Genomic DNA, 15,824 nt, shown 5'->3' with positions numbered 1-15,824 from the left:
GATTAAGAATTGTGGGTGAGATAAGCCCTTTGCTATGTCAGAGCCAGTGCAGAAAGAGGAAGGCAGCAGCTCCCTTCGAGCCGTGTCAGAGTTTCTCCTCTCACGCAGCCTCTTCTATCCACAAGCGTATTTGTTTCCTTTCAGGAAAGGCGCTACTTTGCTGTGCTGCAAAATAAAACCTCCCCCAGTCCCTGACTCTCCCCCGGATCAGGCACAAGCTCATTATCTGGCAGCCCCTTTTCTGCTGAATCAGTCAAAAAACAGTTAATGTTTTTGAACATTCCAGTGAGATGAATGAGGCAATTGGTACCTCTGAGCTATTGTTGTAGGGTTTTGTTCTTTGTTTCCTATTGTAAAACGTCTGGAAACACAGGAAGATGACAGTCGCATTGGTTCATATTTTAAAGACTTTCTTCAAATGCTCGAGGGCTAGAAGCACTTTGGGAACAAAAGCCAAACCACTTGCACGAGGGTGTGGTGTTAAACTGAGTTACACAAATCACACAGCCCTGGACAGCAACCTCTGAGCCAGCACAGCCTTCGTCTGCTTGACCACAGCAACAATACAAACCACCTTTCCCTGCAGCGGCCTTTTCCTTTCACAGGGTAGCAGTGAGTGACTGTAAGATGCTTGGATTCTTTTTCCCTGAAGCATCCACGGCAGTTTGAAGTCAAAATCGGGTGGGAAACCAGGTCTGGCTTTGTTAATCTGAGCACCAGTGACCAAACCCAAGCACTAGTTCCATCACTTGCTCAGGCGCTGATGTGTGGGGGCCAGTGCAGTTTAAGGTGTTATTGTTGGGTTTTCTTTTCTTCTTCTGTTTCTACCTATCTTTTATTACAATTAAAGAAGCTATTTGTAGTGCTTGCTCAAAAGGTCTTGGGCCTGCTCAGAGCACCACTGACTTCTTTATTCTGTCTAATTTTAAGGCTCGCTACCTCATGTGGGTTAGGAGGCAAGCCCAGGGTCATTTATTCACTGTGACCAGTGGTGGAGGAATCTCCCAGTTACCACCACACCAGCGTCCCCATTAGGGTCGGGGGTGCTGCTCAGCCAGGGGCAGCCGAGCAGGTAAATGGGGGTCATCCACGACCACAGCTCCCACCCGGCATGGGCAGGCGCGGGTAGGAACGGCCTGGCTGTTGCTCTCGGTGCACAGAAGATGCTCGGCTTCCTCATCCCCCCCGCCCAGCCCCGGCCGTTCTATCTTTAACGCTTCCTGTTGGTAAGAAGAGCCGGCTTGAAAATGGTCGTGTTTCCTGGCGGGAGGCACGACGGGCTCTGCACCGTGTCTTGAGTCGTGACCGGCGCTGCCCCACCGCCCCACGTGTGCTGCCGGCATCGTGCGGGCTCCTGCTCGCCGGGCCCCGACCCCCGCCGGGACCGGGATGGGGGGGGGATCGCTGGAAACCTCTCCCACGGCCGCGTCCAGAGCGGGAGGTCGAGGGGAAGGAGTGAAAGGAAGAATAACAGCTCCGGCATTTCCCCCTGCGGGAGGGCGTGCAGGTGGCGGGGACACAATAGCGGCCCCGCGCCCCCCCTGGCCCCGCACGGCAGGTGCGGCCGTTCCTCACCGCCCCACCGCCGGACGAGGCCGCCGCTTCTCCCCCTCGGCCCGGAGCCGCAGCTTCGCTCAAGTCCCTCAGCAGGGACCGGGAAGCGGCCCCGGAGGCGTTCAGCCCTGGGCCGCTCCTCCCTGCCCTGCTCCAGCAGAGATTTCGTTGATTTTGGGCTGTCCCGGCAGGCCGATGCCCCGAGCTACGGAAACTGCTCCTGCCGCTGGCTGTGGGACCGCTTTACCTGTGGGTGTCCGGGGGAACGGACCCAGAACCCTCCATCGGCCCCCACGTCCCTCCAGTGCTTATACAGGGAGCCTCTTGCAATTTGGGAAGGGCTTCAGACGCGTCCCGAGGCCACGTCGGGCACCCCGCACCAGCCGCTCCGTCCCGCAGCTCCCATACGCTCCCGCGATGGCGAGGGCCGGGGGTATCCCTGTCCCCGGTCCCGTCCCCGTCCATCTGTCCCGGATCCCACCGCGCTTGGGCCGAGCTCCAGCCCCGACGGAGCGCGCAGCCGGTCCCAGCCCCCGAGCCCCGCCGGTTGCCCCGCATCACTTCGGGGGGATACGGGCTCTTTCTCCCCTTCCCCAGAGCCCTCTCCTCCAGGAGCCAAGCTCTCACCTCCTCTCACACCCCAAATTCCCCGAGGGCGAGGGGTACCAATACTCATTCCACTCCCTATCCCCCAGCCCTGCAGGGATGCTCGGCCTCCCCGGCTGAGACAAGGAGCTCACCCCAATTTATGCGTTCATCGAAAACACCCATTGTGGGGGGAGGAAAGCTGGGAACGGGGCCACTACCCTCCAAAACATCTCCTCTGCATGTGCTTTATTTACCTCCTCATGTCCCAAAGCAGCCCACACCCCTTCCCTCTCTCTCAGCGTCTCCAACAATTTATTTTGGCTCATTAAATTTAATTAAGAATGGAGTAGGTTTTCCATATTTAATAATAAAAAAAAAAGGAAAAAAAAAGAAAAAAAAAATAAAAACAGGGGCATAATAACCTCCAAGAGGACTGAAATAAAGAATTGCCATTCAGATGCGGGCAGCCACAGTGCAATTTTTTATTACTTGCTTTTTTTTTTCGCAGTGTCTTTTTAAGAGCATCTAAGCACACACACATAAAAAGCTAGAAGGCATGCATTCCGGAGTTATTCCTATGCATATCCCTGCAATAATTTTCCGCTTTCCTTCGATAAAATTGCCAAATAATAATGAATCATTTCATAAATAATGGGTTTAGAAGCTTATCAGGGCAGGCGGGCCACTGCTGGGGTTTTATCTCTCTCGGCCACATTGCAGTAGTGTTCCGCTCTCCATACTAAATAGGAAACTGGACGTGATGTGGAATTAGAGCCTACCCAGCTGAAGCCACCCAACACTTACTACAAATATAGCCGCGATGCGTAGGCCACAAAATGGCTCCACTCACTTTTCCCAATGAAAAGCAAATGGTGAGTAGAGAGGAATCCGGCCCTGCAGGGAGTGGAGGGGCAAAGGGAGGGTTTGGGGGGGTTCGGGGTGCAATGAGGGGTACTTGGGGGGGGCTTCTGCCCCAGGTAAGAGGCAGGAGATAGGGGGAAAAAAAAACCAAATCTTTTCGCGGTTGGGTTTTAGGTTTTAATCTTTTTTTCTTCTTCTTTGATGCGGGTGGGTGAGGAAGAGAACACCCTTTCCCCTTGGAAACTGTGGGGTGCGCCCCCCAACCAAATCCTCCGGGACCCCCGGGCACGGAGGAGCCGGGGGGAAGAGCCCACCAGGCCCGCCTTGCCCAACCTCTCCAGGGAGGGAAGGGGTTACCCTGCCCTAGCCCGGCCGGTGGCCAGGGGCTGATGGCTTCTTCCCGAGGGGGGTCCCCCATATTTCGCTCCCTCCAGCCCCTCCGCTCGGGGTAATTTCCCTACAAAGGGCCGGCGGGAGAAGTGCGCTTCGGGGCTGGAAATTTCCTGCCGATCCGCTGCTGGAAAACAAAAGGATTTTGCAAAGCAGACATCAGCGGGCGGGGAGTTAATGCCTTCCCCCCCCCCCCCATTTTTCTAAACGAAATAACCCCAAATATCGGCAAAACGCCGCGGATGTCGTTGCGGGTTTGTGTATTTCGTTGTTAACGAAAACGGCAGGAGACGCCATCGGGATTAATTCGTGTTCTACGAAGGGAAAACCCGTATTTTTCATGATTTCGTTGGCGCGGGGGGGGGAACCGGCCTCGCTTTCCTGTTGATCAGCGGCGGGAGCGGGCTCACCCCGCCGGCAGCGCGGCCCCTCGGCCGGGAGCGCCGCCGGTACCCGGCCCCTTTAGGGATTCAGTTTCCCCCTGTAAGAATTGGATTTTCCAGCCGCGAGTGGGGAAACGCTGACGCCGTTTCTCCCTTCCGAGCCCAACGGGAGAAAAACAACCCCGTCTCCGGCCCCGTCTGGGATTTCCTCTCGGGGAGACCGGCCTTGCAATGTGTCCAAAACCCGCCCAATTCGCCCCAAATAGAGGCTTTATTTTTTCCTTATTCTTTCTCCTTTTCAATATATTTACTTTCTCCGCGCCAGGCCGTGGCCGCCGAGCTCTGTGGCCCCATAGGGGAGGCGGTGGCAGTGTGGGGGGGAGCCGGTGGTGGCCGCTGTCCCGTCCCCCCCCCCCATAACAGGGGCCACCCCGGGGTGCCGTCCCCTCCTTCCCTCTCCCCTGCACTCCTCTCTCCCATTGATCTCGGGCAATCCGGGCCCATGAGATCCACCCTCTCCTCTTTTTTCTCCCCCTCCTTCTCTTCCTCCCAGGATTTAGCAGTTTTATCCCGGTGCGGGTGTCCTTCCTCCCTGTAAAGTCGTAAGTACCTTGAGGTGGGAGGAGTAAATTCAGCCTGACACCGAGAGCGCTTTTGTTGAAACAGGAGAGACTTGCGGTGTCCCTACTTAAATATGACACATGTGAGTAATCTCTTCCTATACAATATCGGAATAGGCAATTAGATTTTTCTTTCTCGAGGGCTGGAGGGAAGGGGGCTGGAAGGCAGGCACAAAGCTTGTGTTTCTTTAGGTTGGGCGGTGGGGGGGGGGGTATTTTTTCCCAGAGAGATGGTGAGATATGGCCAAAAAAAAAATGGGTTTTCTCTCGCAATCCAGCCCAACAGAAAAGAGTCAAAAAATGCCAAAGGCAAAGGAGCGAGAAGGATGGGGAGGAGATCTGCTGTGTGGCAGCTCCCTGCTCCGCCGAGATCCCTATTTATAAGGGGGAAAAGGAATAATAATTACAAAATAGAAGGAGAGAGGGTGTGGAATAAACAGCAAGGCAATAATCGCGCTACCGCTGCCCGCTCCTCGGCGCGAGGTGCCCTGCCGCGACAGTATTCGTTCTATAGGCGAAAGGGGACGATGATGGTGCGCGGCTGGAGGGTTGCTCCACGCCGGGCCCCTTCCTCCTTCCTGCGGTAGCGAATGCGCGGGGGGATTGACGCCACCACGGGCTGCTTTAACCCCCTCTCCCCCAACAAGCGGCTCCAGGTGTATTTCGCTGGTTTAAATATAACAGCAATAATAAATAAAACGGGAGGAGAGGCTATCGCTCATGAGGCCGCAGCCGGCAGGCCGGGCTGCTGTCAGGCTAACTTCGCTGAGCGTGGAATGCCGCCGGGCCCCCAAAATGGGGAGAAATCCCCCAATCGGGGGGACTGAGCCTCCTGGTTTGCTCATAGAGCTTAATGCCCGGGTCCTGGCTGAGCCCTTCTCGATGCATCGCATCACATCACGCACCCCGGTGGTGTCACCCCTCCACGTGCAGCAGTGTAAAGGGCCGCGGATGCGGAGCGGGGTGTATGTGTGTATTGAGGGTGTCCGGCCCGGCAGCCCCCTATGCGGGACCGGAGCGCTGTGCGACGTCACGGGGCCGCACCGTCCCGCGAGGATCCGTGACGTCACGGCAGGGCCGGGGCTCCTCGTGACGTCACGGCACCGCACGGCTCGGCGGCGCGGCCCCTCGGTGCCCGTCCCACCGCAAACTCCAACTGATTTGGGGTGATCAAGTGCGTGCCCCACCACCTTCACCCCCATTTCTCGCCGTCGGGGCGGTGTCCGAGGCGGGTACATCACCCTCCCCTTCTTCCCATAGCCGGGGCCGCCCCTCACCGCTGCCTCTCTCCGCAGGACGATGGACAGGCCGCCCGCCCCGCCGCCCCCCAGTGACCCCCGCGATGCCCGCCCCCCCCGGCGGCACGACTCGGAAGCGGAGAACACGAGCGAGCCGGAGAGCAGCCGCGGGGGTATGGAGGCGCCGGCGGACCCCCAGCTGCTGCTCAACGGGGCGGCCAAGGAGGCGGGCCGGCCCTCCCCCGGGCCCCCCGCCGCCCCTGTGCCCGTCATCGAGCTGGTGCGCCGGGGGGGCTCCCTGGACATAAAAAGCCGGGAGGCGGCAGGAGAGGCGATGCAGAGAGCGCCGGGTCCTGAGCCGTGCCGTGCCGCCGAGGCTGCCTGCGAGGCCCGCATGGTGCAGCTGAGCCCTCCCGCACTCCCACTGCAGCCCCCCGGCAGGGCCATGCTCTACAACCTGGGCCAGCCGCTGGCCACCATCAACAGGTCCGTGTCTACCCCATCCCACCTCACTTCACTTTTGGCGGGGGACCCTCGGAGCGGCTCTCCAAGGGGTCCACGGGGCTTGGAGAGAGGGAGGCAACGGAGGGAGGGAAGAGGGTGGCAGCAGTAGCAGCATCCCTTCCTCCGTGAGGGGCTTGGCGCTTAGTCATCGCGGGTTTGCATGCAACTTTGCAAAGGAAGAGAGGGAGAAAAAATAACCCGAAACGAAAAACTGTCGCTGTTGGGGGAAAAAAAAAAAAAAAGAGGAAAAAAATAACAAAACCCCTAAAAAATCAGGTAGAAGCGCTCTGGGCAGAACAGAGAGATCAGCCAGTGAAGGTGGCACTTGTCAAGAGCGGGTTTAGATCATCGGAGCTACCCGGGATCGCTTCATCCTTCGCTGAGTCCCGCAAACAAGCCCGAAGGATGGAAAACGCTCTCGCCGGAGCCCGCTGCCACCCGGGAGTGCGATGTGTGAATGTGCCCGACGGCTGCGGGCAGAGAGTAGCGGGAGGGGGTGGGTTTTGCCCCGGAGGCGGTGCGTGTCCTGTCGCTGCACGACTCCCGGCTCGAGTCGTGAGTCGTGAGCCGTGAGCTCCCCGGAGGTCACGGAGCAGCTCGACCCGTGCCGGGGGTGCCGGTGTGTCCTCACGGTCCTTCTGCCCTTCTTTTGCAGCGGGTTTTTCGGCGAGCCCGACACCTTCTCGATGTACGGCAGCAACCGGGTGAAGAGAAGACCGTCACCCTACGAAATGGAGATCACCGACGGTGAGAGCATTTCGCCCCAGTTCTCGCTCTTGGGGGGGGGTCCTGTCTGCTGAAAGGGGCAAGCTTGCTGAAGGGGGCAAGCTGCTGAAAACCCTAAATCGTAAAAGGGGAATAAGGGCAGCTTCCTCCCCCCCCCCCCCCCCCGGTGCACCCGGATCTGTTCCCCACTTGTGTCCAGCAGCAAGCTCGGTGGATTCGCTTTCACGCAGCAAAGAGTTTAATATGTGGCAGTTAAATCCCTGTCCTGCACATTGCTTAGAGAGTAAATCAGAAGGAAGGCACTAAATTTAAGTCTTTCTGGAAGCGTGGAGGCTGGACCAGGGCCATGCTGTGTTTGTAAACCGTTTCAGCCAGGAGACGTTCGTAACGCAGAACACAGCCCTGGGCAGAAAGACACAACCTGCCTTTAAAGTGTCTAAAAGCAGAGATAAACCCGTGCTAGTCTGCGGGGTCGCAATGGGATTGTTTCCCGTCCCTTTACACCTTCTCTGCACTGTGATTCTGCGATATATCCTCACGCTGCTGTGGTCTGCCCTGGAGAAAATCCCGGGTCTGGTCTTGTGGCAGAGCCTGGGAGCAGATGTGGACGGGGACAGGCTGGTGTCCGAGCAGAGATCCCGGGTGCGGGGATCCCTGTCACACTGGCAGGATAATTTCAAAGGGAGGGAGGGAAGGAGAAGTCAAGGCAGGATTCCGCTTCTCGCTCCGGTTTGCACGTGGAAAGGCTGACACGTTCATATATGCAAAGTCAACAGCCCGTACAAACGAGATCCATTGAAACTCCGTTTTGTCTTTAGCAATTGTAAACGCTGTATTTCAGTTGCTGGACAAATAATTTTCCTTCTTTCTAGCTAGCCGTCCCCTTCCTTCCACCCGGCTGATCTAAAATCAGATCAAATCATAATCCGCATCACTCTAAAATAACACAGTCCGAAATGATGGGCTCAGGCCATTATCAGCGTTCATCAGACCCTCTCTCGCCGCTCCCTGCTCTCCTCCATCCCCTTAGTGCTTTCATCCTGCAGCCCCGTGGGGCCGGTTTGCCTCAGCCCCTGGCACACGAAGGTCTTTTTGTCTGGGTTTCCATTCAGAGGCTTAACGGTTACTATAAAAAGTCCATCAAATCACGGTGTCTCACTAAACCTTTTGAGTTGCTATTAAATTAGATATTAAGGGTATTTGGCTGTAACCAAGTTTTTGGATATGAGCTTTAATGCAGGTGTATAGATCAACCCCAGTCCTGCACGTTCTGGCTTGTGTGAATTTCCAAGACTCTGCTCTGATTTTTCTGGGGAAAAAAATGGTATCATCAGAGAGATGATACTGCCTGAACAGGAGCGATTTGCAGGGATGTGCATCCCGCGCTGAGGAATCCGTGTGGTCTGCCGGGCTTTGCTCATCGCTCTGATGGTCACCTGCCGGCTGACATCTGCGGCACACTGAGCATCGCTCCTGCCGGTCCTCAGCCCCCAGGACCTGCAGAGGGGCAGGAGAGTCTTCACAGGCAGTTGCTGTTCGGTTTCCTCTGTGAGGAAGCAAATGGTGGTTTTATTGCAACTATTTATTTATCTTTTTCGGGGAAAGTTCGATGCATTGAATATCTTCTTTAGAAATAGATGTAAACGGAGATAAAAATGTTTAAAAGTATGTGCAAGGATATTCCAGAACTTTGGAAGTTCATCTATTTATTAGTATTCATCAGATCTCTGATTACAATTAAAAAAGCATCACTCAGTCAATTGGAACAAAATCCAGGCAAAAATTCTCAGATGACTGCTTGAATTAATTATGAATCAAGTTTCTTTATGAGAAATGAGTCTCTTCTGTTATAACACAGCTATGGGGCATTTTACATTTCTCCGTTGCCTGATGTGTTTTGGCCAGAACCTGATCTCTTTCTAAAAGACAGGTTTAATTCAGTTGTTGCAGGTATCAAAAAATGTGAGTGGTGTCAGCATTATGCTGGTGCTTGGTTTGGGTGCTCCTGGATGAAAAAGAACAGGTCTTTTTTTCTGATTTCTGGTGTGTTTATGAATAGATGCCTCTTAGTCAGCAGCTTTCAGTGAATAAATGCATGTTTGGAGCCCGTGGAGACTCGAAATATCTTGGGATTTATTTTTTAAATAAACAGTATCCATTTTCTTTTTTCCCGTTCATCCTCTGAAAAGGTTTTAAGCTGCATTTCCTTCTGGATTCAGGGCTGGTTGCTTTGTCTTGTCTGGAAAGAGCATTGAAGTGTCAAAACCGCCAGATTATTGTAGTAGGTCGTGGCACATTCTCCACTGCCGTTCTAGCAGTGCCTGGTGTTGAAGTTCTCTTGGTCCCCACCTTCACCACGACCCTGTGGCACAGAAGTTTGTGCACATCAGGGACAAGAAACCTTCCCTTTCCATGAGCTTTTGCACATTAATTCATACCAAGGGCATTTACGTGCTGTTTGGGAGTGGAAAATTGCCTTTATTAAAGCATCAGACTGGGATCTTAAAGAAGATGAGTTTCTTACATCCTCCAGCTTATCCCAGGGGCTCTTTGTGATTTTGGGGGACTACCTGCTCCTGAGCGTGCTGCAAGAAGTCAGTTGTATGGCTGCTTACACCCTGGAGAAGCCAGTAGCTTTAAACTGGCTGCTTGGGAGGGTGTCCCCACGCAAACCCTGTGGTGGGGGTGTGTGTGTATGTTGTGCCAGCCCAAAGGAGCTCAAGTTTCCTCTGCAGGGAGGAAAGTGTGATGGTGTTTAATCACCTGGAATGTGGATCCCTCTTCTCGCATTGTGCCTGGTAGGATCTGTCAAGGTGCAGCCTGACTAGGATGCCTCTGAAATCCCATCTATTCAGCTGCTCTGCCACAGTCAAGGATGTAAGAACATCTATGTTTAAATGCCACCCCCCCCAGATGCTGGTTTCACTGGGAGATGGCAGAGCTATGGCTTAAGCTGCTCACCATGGCCAGGGACTTCCTCCCACCAGGACGGAGTAGGTGGCAAGTATATCAGAATGGGGGCTACAGGGGAGAGATGGTGTGGATGGGAGTACTCTCAGCCTGCCTTTTGGCATATGACTCATCAATGTGTCATTTCCAAGTCTCTACTTCATACTTTATGATTTTCATTGTATGTGATGCTTTTCATGCTATGCAGCTTTCTGCTATGGTTAGTCTCCCAGCCTTTCATGAAATTGATGTGTCCTTCCACAGTTGGTATGTCCTGGACGTGAGGATGGAATGGGTGTAATAGTAAAAGCATCTTACAGTAGTGTCTGCTTACACGAACTGGTTTCTATGGACCCAAGGTACTCCTGTAGCACAGTACTTTTGGGTAGAGATGTTTTTGGGTCCCTTCTAACACAGAGACAATGTCTTGCTTGTGCCAACAGGAGTTACTCCGATGATCTGGAAGGAGAACTTGTGTATTTTGTGCATCCATGCTGTGTAACACACACTGTCAGAAATACAGCTGTAAAATTACAGGGTTTTAACTGTAATTCACACGTAACAGCCATATGGATACACCTCCATCAGTTTAGAGTCTCTTCTCTAATCAGTGTCAGATAGGGGGTCTTTGCCCTGCAGCACTTATGTGCAAAGAAGCAGGCGGTCTTCAGGTCTACTGTGAAACTGCTTCATTCTCCACTCATGACTACCCTTCCAGCAAGGACACTGCTTTCATGCTGTGGGTCACCTTGCTGCCTATTCTTATTGCTACAGGGGGAATCTTGCCACCCCATTTCATACAAACCACCCAGACGGCTGGTGTCAATCATATGGTCCTTGTTAGCTCTGGATCCTGTCTATATTAGGGAAGATCTCTGGATCGTAGAGTTGCCAAAACCTCTGGTCAAACTAACTTCTTCCTGTCCCAATGGTATGTCCTTAAGGCACTTCTGGGATACAAAATAAAACCATTTAGTGAGATAAACTTTAAATAAGATCTTTGTTGCTGAGATACCCTAAAAATACAGCAGCCTTCTGCACATGTGTCATGGACAAAGCCTTCCTCCTTGGAGAGGTAAATTTAGGCATCTCAAGGGACATCTAAAAAGGCACAACTCCATTTTTGCCTTCCAGTGGATTGAACAGAAATTACGGGTACCTCAGCTCACCAGGTTAGCTGGAAACCCCTGTTTCACTGCTTTGCTGATGTGACTAAAATATATTGATTAATTTGGGTTAATTCAGCAAAGTAGAAAATGACCTTTTTTTGCCATGCTCCTAATTCTTCATGGTTGCAATTGCAGGTCCTCATACGAAAGTGGTTCGTCGCATTTTTACCAACAGCCGGGAGAGGTGGAGACAGCAGAACGTCAACGGGGCCTTCGCAGAGCTTCGCAAGCTCATCCCTACCCACCCGCCCGACAAAAAACTCAGCAAGAACGAGATCTTACGCCTGGCTATGAAATACATCAACTTCCTGGCCAAGCTGCTCAATGACCAGGAGGAAGAAGGAAACCAAAGGGGCAAAGTGAACAAAGACTCTGGGATAGTCCAGGAAGACCTCCTGCAGGACATGTTGTCTCCTAACTCTAGCTGTGGAAGTTCTTTAGATGGAGCAGCAAGCCCGGACAGCTTCACGGAAGAGCACGAAACACTAGATTCGAAGCACACGCGGAGCCTGCACCACGCCATTCTCCCTGTAGAAGGCAATGCGCAGCGGTGATGACGTTCCGTATCGCTCCCAAAGCACCAACGGGGAAGGCGAGACCTGAGCGTGCGGGTGCTGGAATCGGTGCCTGTGGTATTTGTGACTCTGCCTTTCCCCATGGGCTCCCTGTCCTTCCCAGCCCGGGATGGAGAAGCCGGCACGTTGGCTGAGGACAAGACCAAACTAGATGGACGTTCAGTATTCAGGTACGTGATCGTACAAAGAAGAAAAGCATTGAAGTCATCTTCATTGTACATACTGCTCATGATGTGACTCTGTGGAGGGGAAGGAGACACAGCCAGAACCTCTCCAGCATTTAGAGGGCTTTCAGACCATTGGACGACCGTTGCTTTTTGAACAGTCACCTGGTTGAGACATGAAACTCCTCTTTCACTGCCGGCAGAGGCCACTGATGCTTTCCAGCTCCACGTGGCACTGGAGACTGCTGAACCCTGCCACTGCTGCAGCATTTCTCCTGTGGTTTATACAAGTGGCCTGAGCAGGAGCTGTGCCCACATGCTCCTGCTGTCTGAGGGCTTTTGACTGTATCTTTTTAAAGACGTGAAAAAAACACCCTCAGCAAAAGGACTATTAAAAGGATTAAGACTATTTCTTTTCCTCTCTTTTATTTTTCTTTTTTCTTTCTTTTTTTTTCTTTTTTCTTTCATTTCTTCCTTCCTTCCCCTTCTACCTAATTTTTGATTGTTTGGGGTTGTTGTATTTATGACATGGGATTACTTCTGTTTAACGCTGTCACGCAGTATCCACTGAATGAAAAGGTACATAGGTGTTTTCTCCTCTCTCCCAGTCCCTGATTCTTCCGCTGGTAATGCTCAGCGGATAAGCTTCAGGTCTGTTGTGGTATCCTGGAGTTTTCCCAGTAGTTTCTGTAGGGTCAGAGCTTCTCTCAAGGAAAATGAATTGATAAAGGAAAGAAAAATAAACATTTGGTAGTGAAGCATCCCCTTGGACCGGGGAATTTTTAAATCCAACAAGCAACAAAAACGCAAAATGGGTTTATGATGCATCAACAGTGTGCGTGTACATAGGGTTATAAAGGGGTTTAATGGTATGCTTTGGATTTTTTGGTTTTATTGTATGAAAATGGTGGTGGTTCAGCTGTGTCAATGCCTGCAGGCTGGACTACAGTGCTGAACATATTCTGGTGACAGGAAGGTCTTTGCTGCCCAAGGCTGGTAGGAGCTCACAGCCTCTCCAAATCCTGGGGGGAAGCACTAAGAGCAGAGGTGGGATTAGCCTCCATTCTCAAGTACTTGGATTGATACAAAATTGATGCCTGTGACGGAGCTGATCCTCTGATCCCTGTTGCCCGCCCAGGAGGGCATTTGGGAGACAAAAGGACTGGGGAGCAGAAGGCTGCTGCTGGGAGCTGAGGACCACACCATGCCATCACCACTGCATAAGGCCCATCTCTCACATGATGCCTAATGGAGCTATTGCCCCAAGCCCATCCTCCCCCTCTGCAGATATGTCAAGGCACAGAACTCTCTACCATGCTACAGTAAAAAACCACCAAAATCCATAAACAGCCTTTGGAAGGGAAAAAGTCCGTTAAGCAGGGACATCTTCCACCGCACTCATCCCTTTTCAAGGGTGCTGAGGTACAAGGGAACACGAAGGATTTGGGTGGGTGTCTGCGAGCCCATCCCAGGCTTAATTCAGAGCCCTGTCGTTTCTGTCCCTGGTTGGTTTTAATGCCTCTTTGTAAATAATATGTGGGAGGTTGGCACGTTAGGTGGAATTAACTGCCTGGGAAGCTGTCCTGGTCCAAGCAAGGGTTTCCAAGATAGACCCCAAACCCTCCAAAACCATCAACCTCTTCCATCTTAAATTGAGGAAAAGGAGGAAAACTCCTTCCTGGATCCAGAACACCAATGCATGAGGGTTTTCTTACTAAAGGTGGTCCACGGAGAGGTGCTGGCAGGTGATGGAGTGATGCTGAGGAAATGGTTTGGGCTGGTCCCAGCACCAGGGGTAGGGGAGACTGGCAGTAGGGTACCCTCTGGTCACACAGAGAAGCTGTTCTTGGTTTTCAGCATTCAAAATAACCTGGGGTGGGGTGAGTGGGAGTTTTACCCCCTTTTTATTAAACTATTGCAAGAAAAATCATGGACACTCAGAAATTCCTCATTCCCCACAAGTTTATAATTATTATTCTTTATCTTTTTGGTAGCTGAACAGTTGGGAAAATGGTACAACCTTGGTGGCATCCCCCCATCACCCCCATGCACACACGTGCCTGCTCATAGCCATTAGCAGGCTCACCGTAGGTCTCCCGGGGTATGTACAGTTGTACTTTAATCGTGATTTGAATGGTACATTTCCTCTGCCCACCTCTCCTCCTGCCTGCTTCATTTCTCACTGTGTGGACCACCGCTCCCTCTGGTTCTGTTGGAAACAGTGCTCCGGGGCAATGCTGTACCGTGTGGGTGAATTCCCACCTTACGACTTTTGGTTTGGTTGATTTCAGCCCCAACCCTTTCTCTGCCAACCTTCCCCTTGGATTTCTGCATTTTTTCTGCAGAAACGAAGTAACCAGACCTGGTACCCTGAGTCTCAACCCACTGTGGATGTGCTATTTAGCAAAACACATTTGTTGTAATGTGTGTGTATATATAAATATATATATATAATGAATATATCAAGAATATTTCTAAATAAAGTTTTACAAAGCAGCCTCCACTCGCTGTCTGCCTCTCTCCCAGGTCCCAGCTCAGATCTTTGCCACCTCATTCCTGGACACTGTGGGGCAATGATGCCAGGATGGCCCATCCCCAGCTAGCAAAAGCCATATACAGGCAGCAAAAGCCTTGCAGAAGGATCTGCTGATGTTTTTCCTTGCTTGGCTCATGCTGTCCAACCTGGGCTGGGCTTTTGTAGAGGGAGTAGCAGGGAGGAAGAGCGTGTGGGGCCAGCAGGAAGGAAGACGGGCGGCAAAGCAATCCCCTCACTGCAGGCCAGTGCTACCAACCACTACTGCGTTACCCCTAGGACGTTGTTTGCAGGTCCCCCAAAGGCTCTGATGGCCTTTTCTCCTCTTTTATCAAGGGGGATGGTGTGAGGAGGGGCCTTCCAGGGGCCATGCTGCTTCCCTTCTCACCATGGCAAGTATTTGGCCACGATTTTATGACTAATGATGGTAATTCCTCTTTTTGTTTAGAAGAGAAAAAAGAAGTTGCTATCACAGCCATGTGCATAAATACGTTAAAAACCAGCTGAGCTGGTAACATTAGTTAGAGAGGGTTTACAGGCTAAAGGGTCCATTGAACACGTGTGTGCATATATATTTTATATATATATATATATGCACATGACTCCGGCACTATGCTGTTGATGATGGCCAACATCATATCTAGAACATGAAGCAGATGAACAGGAATGGTACCACAAGTTATTTTCTTGTCTTTAATTTCTATGAGTTTCAGAGTCATTACTTACTTAAAACAAGGTCTTTTAGAGCATCCCTTGCTCTTTCAAAGCATCCCCCCAAAAGCTTGGCTGCTAAACTCTCCTCACACCCAGCAGCCCATCAGCCAATCCTTGCTTTTAAAGAGTCTGGGTGACATTTCCCCACGGGTGAAAGCAGGGGCCCCTTCTCAGGCTCCAACCTGGGGTATGCAGGGAGCCCCGTTCAAGCACAGCCCTAAGCTAGGGACACAGGAGGCCCCCACAGCCTGACCAAGCAAAGCCCCTGCAGTTGGGGCTAGGCTGGTTTCAACCTCAGGCACGGGGACAAGGTGTTGGGCGGGCGTGGGGAAGTGTGGGGCTGTTGGATGTTTATCTGGGGCTGGGTGATCACAGCTATGCAGCTGGTTTAACCCTTGTACACCATCCTGCTGATAGCTCACCTACCGTTTATCTCTGCTCTCCACCACCCAGCACTCTCCCTCCATACATTGCCAGGACACCTCCCCCTTCTGCTTTTTTCCTTTATTCAATTAAAAGGTCCCTCATTACCATGTTTTCTTTGCCATCAGCAAAGGGAAGAACATCCTCGAGGTGAAGGTTTCAAAACACTCCCTGCAGATATACATTTAATATAGAGCTCTAATATTTAATATATAGCTCTATAGACAATAGTAAGTTCTGGGAGGATGCTGATGCCACCCGCACCTCGATGGGATGGTCAACATACATCGTTCCTTATGTATGCCAGTGGTGGGGAGACCCTGGGAGCTGCCATGCTGGGAAAGGCTCCAGGGATGTGTCCCCATCTGAGTGGCTGCTGGCCCTGTGTTGGCTGTGCTGGAAGGAGCATCTTCCTTCCAGCACCTTCCTCTCC

The 15,824-nt window shown here is 52.2% G+C and overlaps 1 protein-coding gene across 3 annotated transcripts; it reads left to right on the top strand.

The window, feature by feature from the left end:
* Window positions 1–2,739: 2,739 nt before the first annotated feature.
* On the top strand, window positions 2,740–14,217 carry TAL1 (TAL bHLH transcription factor 1, erythroid differentiation factor). 3 transcript variants are annotated; one of them, XM_062623042.1, is made up of 5 exons: window positions 2,745–3,014; window positions 4,330–4,479; window positions 5,692–6,120; window positions 6,794–6,885; window positions 11,118–14,217. In XM_062623042.1, coding segments are annotated over exons 2-5 (942 nt in total). In that variant the 5' UTR covers window positions 2,745–3,014; window positions 4,330–4,477; the 3' UTR covers window positions 11,537–14,217. The 3 variants fall into 3 exon arrangements, with proteins under 3 accessions (XP_062479025.1, XP_062479026.1, XP_062479027.1); XM_062623041.1 differs by lacking the exon at window positions 4,330–4,479 and having other exon boundaries at window positions 2,740–3,014; XM_062623043.1 differs by lacking the exons at window positions 4,330–4,479; window positions 5,692–6,120 and having other exon boundaries at window positions 2,750–3,014.
* The last annotated feature ends 1,607 nt before the right edge of the window (window positions 14,218–15,824 follow it).

The sequence above is a fragment of the Pezoporus occidentalis genome, unplaced genomic scaffold (genome assembly GCF_034315485.1).
Source record: "Pezoporus occidentalis ecotype Australia unplaced genomic scaffold, CSIRO_AGI_Poc_V1 ctg25, whole genome shotgun sequence".
In the NCBI taxonomy this organism is placed as follows: domain Eukaryota; kingdom Metazoa; phylum Chordata; class Aves; order Psittaciformes; family Psittacidae; genus Pezoporus; species Pezoporus occidentalis.
The sequence above is the reverse complement of the archived record's forward strand: the minus strand, read 5'-3'. Positions and strand labels throughout refer to the sequence as shown.

What these genes read in the sequence shown, in the direction of transcription:
- TAL1 (XM_062623041.1), top strand. An exon ending in CCGCTGGCCACCATCAACAG is followed by an intron (nt 6,121 to 6,793) that starts GTCCGTGTCTAC and finishes CTTCTTTTGCAG; the next exon opens with CGGGTTTTTCGGCGAGCCCG. An exon ending in CGAAATGGAGATCACCGACG is followed by an intron (nt 6,886 to 11,117) that starts GTGAGAGCATTT and finishes TTGCAATTGCAG; the next exon opens with GTCCTCATACGAAAGTGGTT.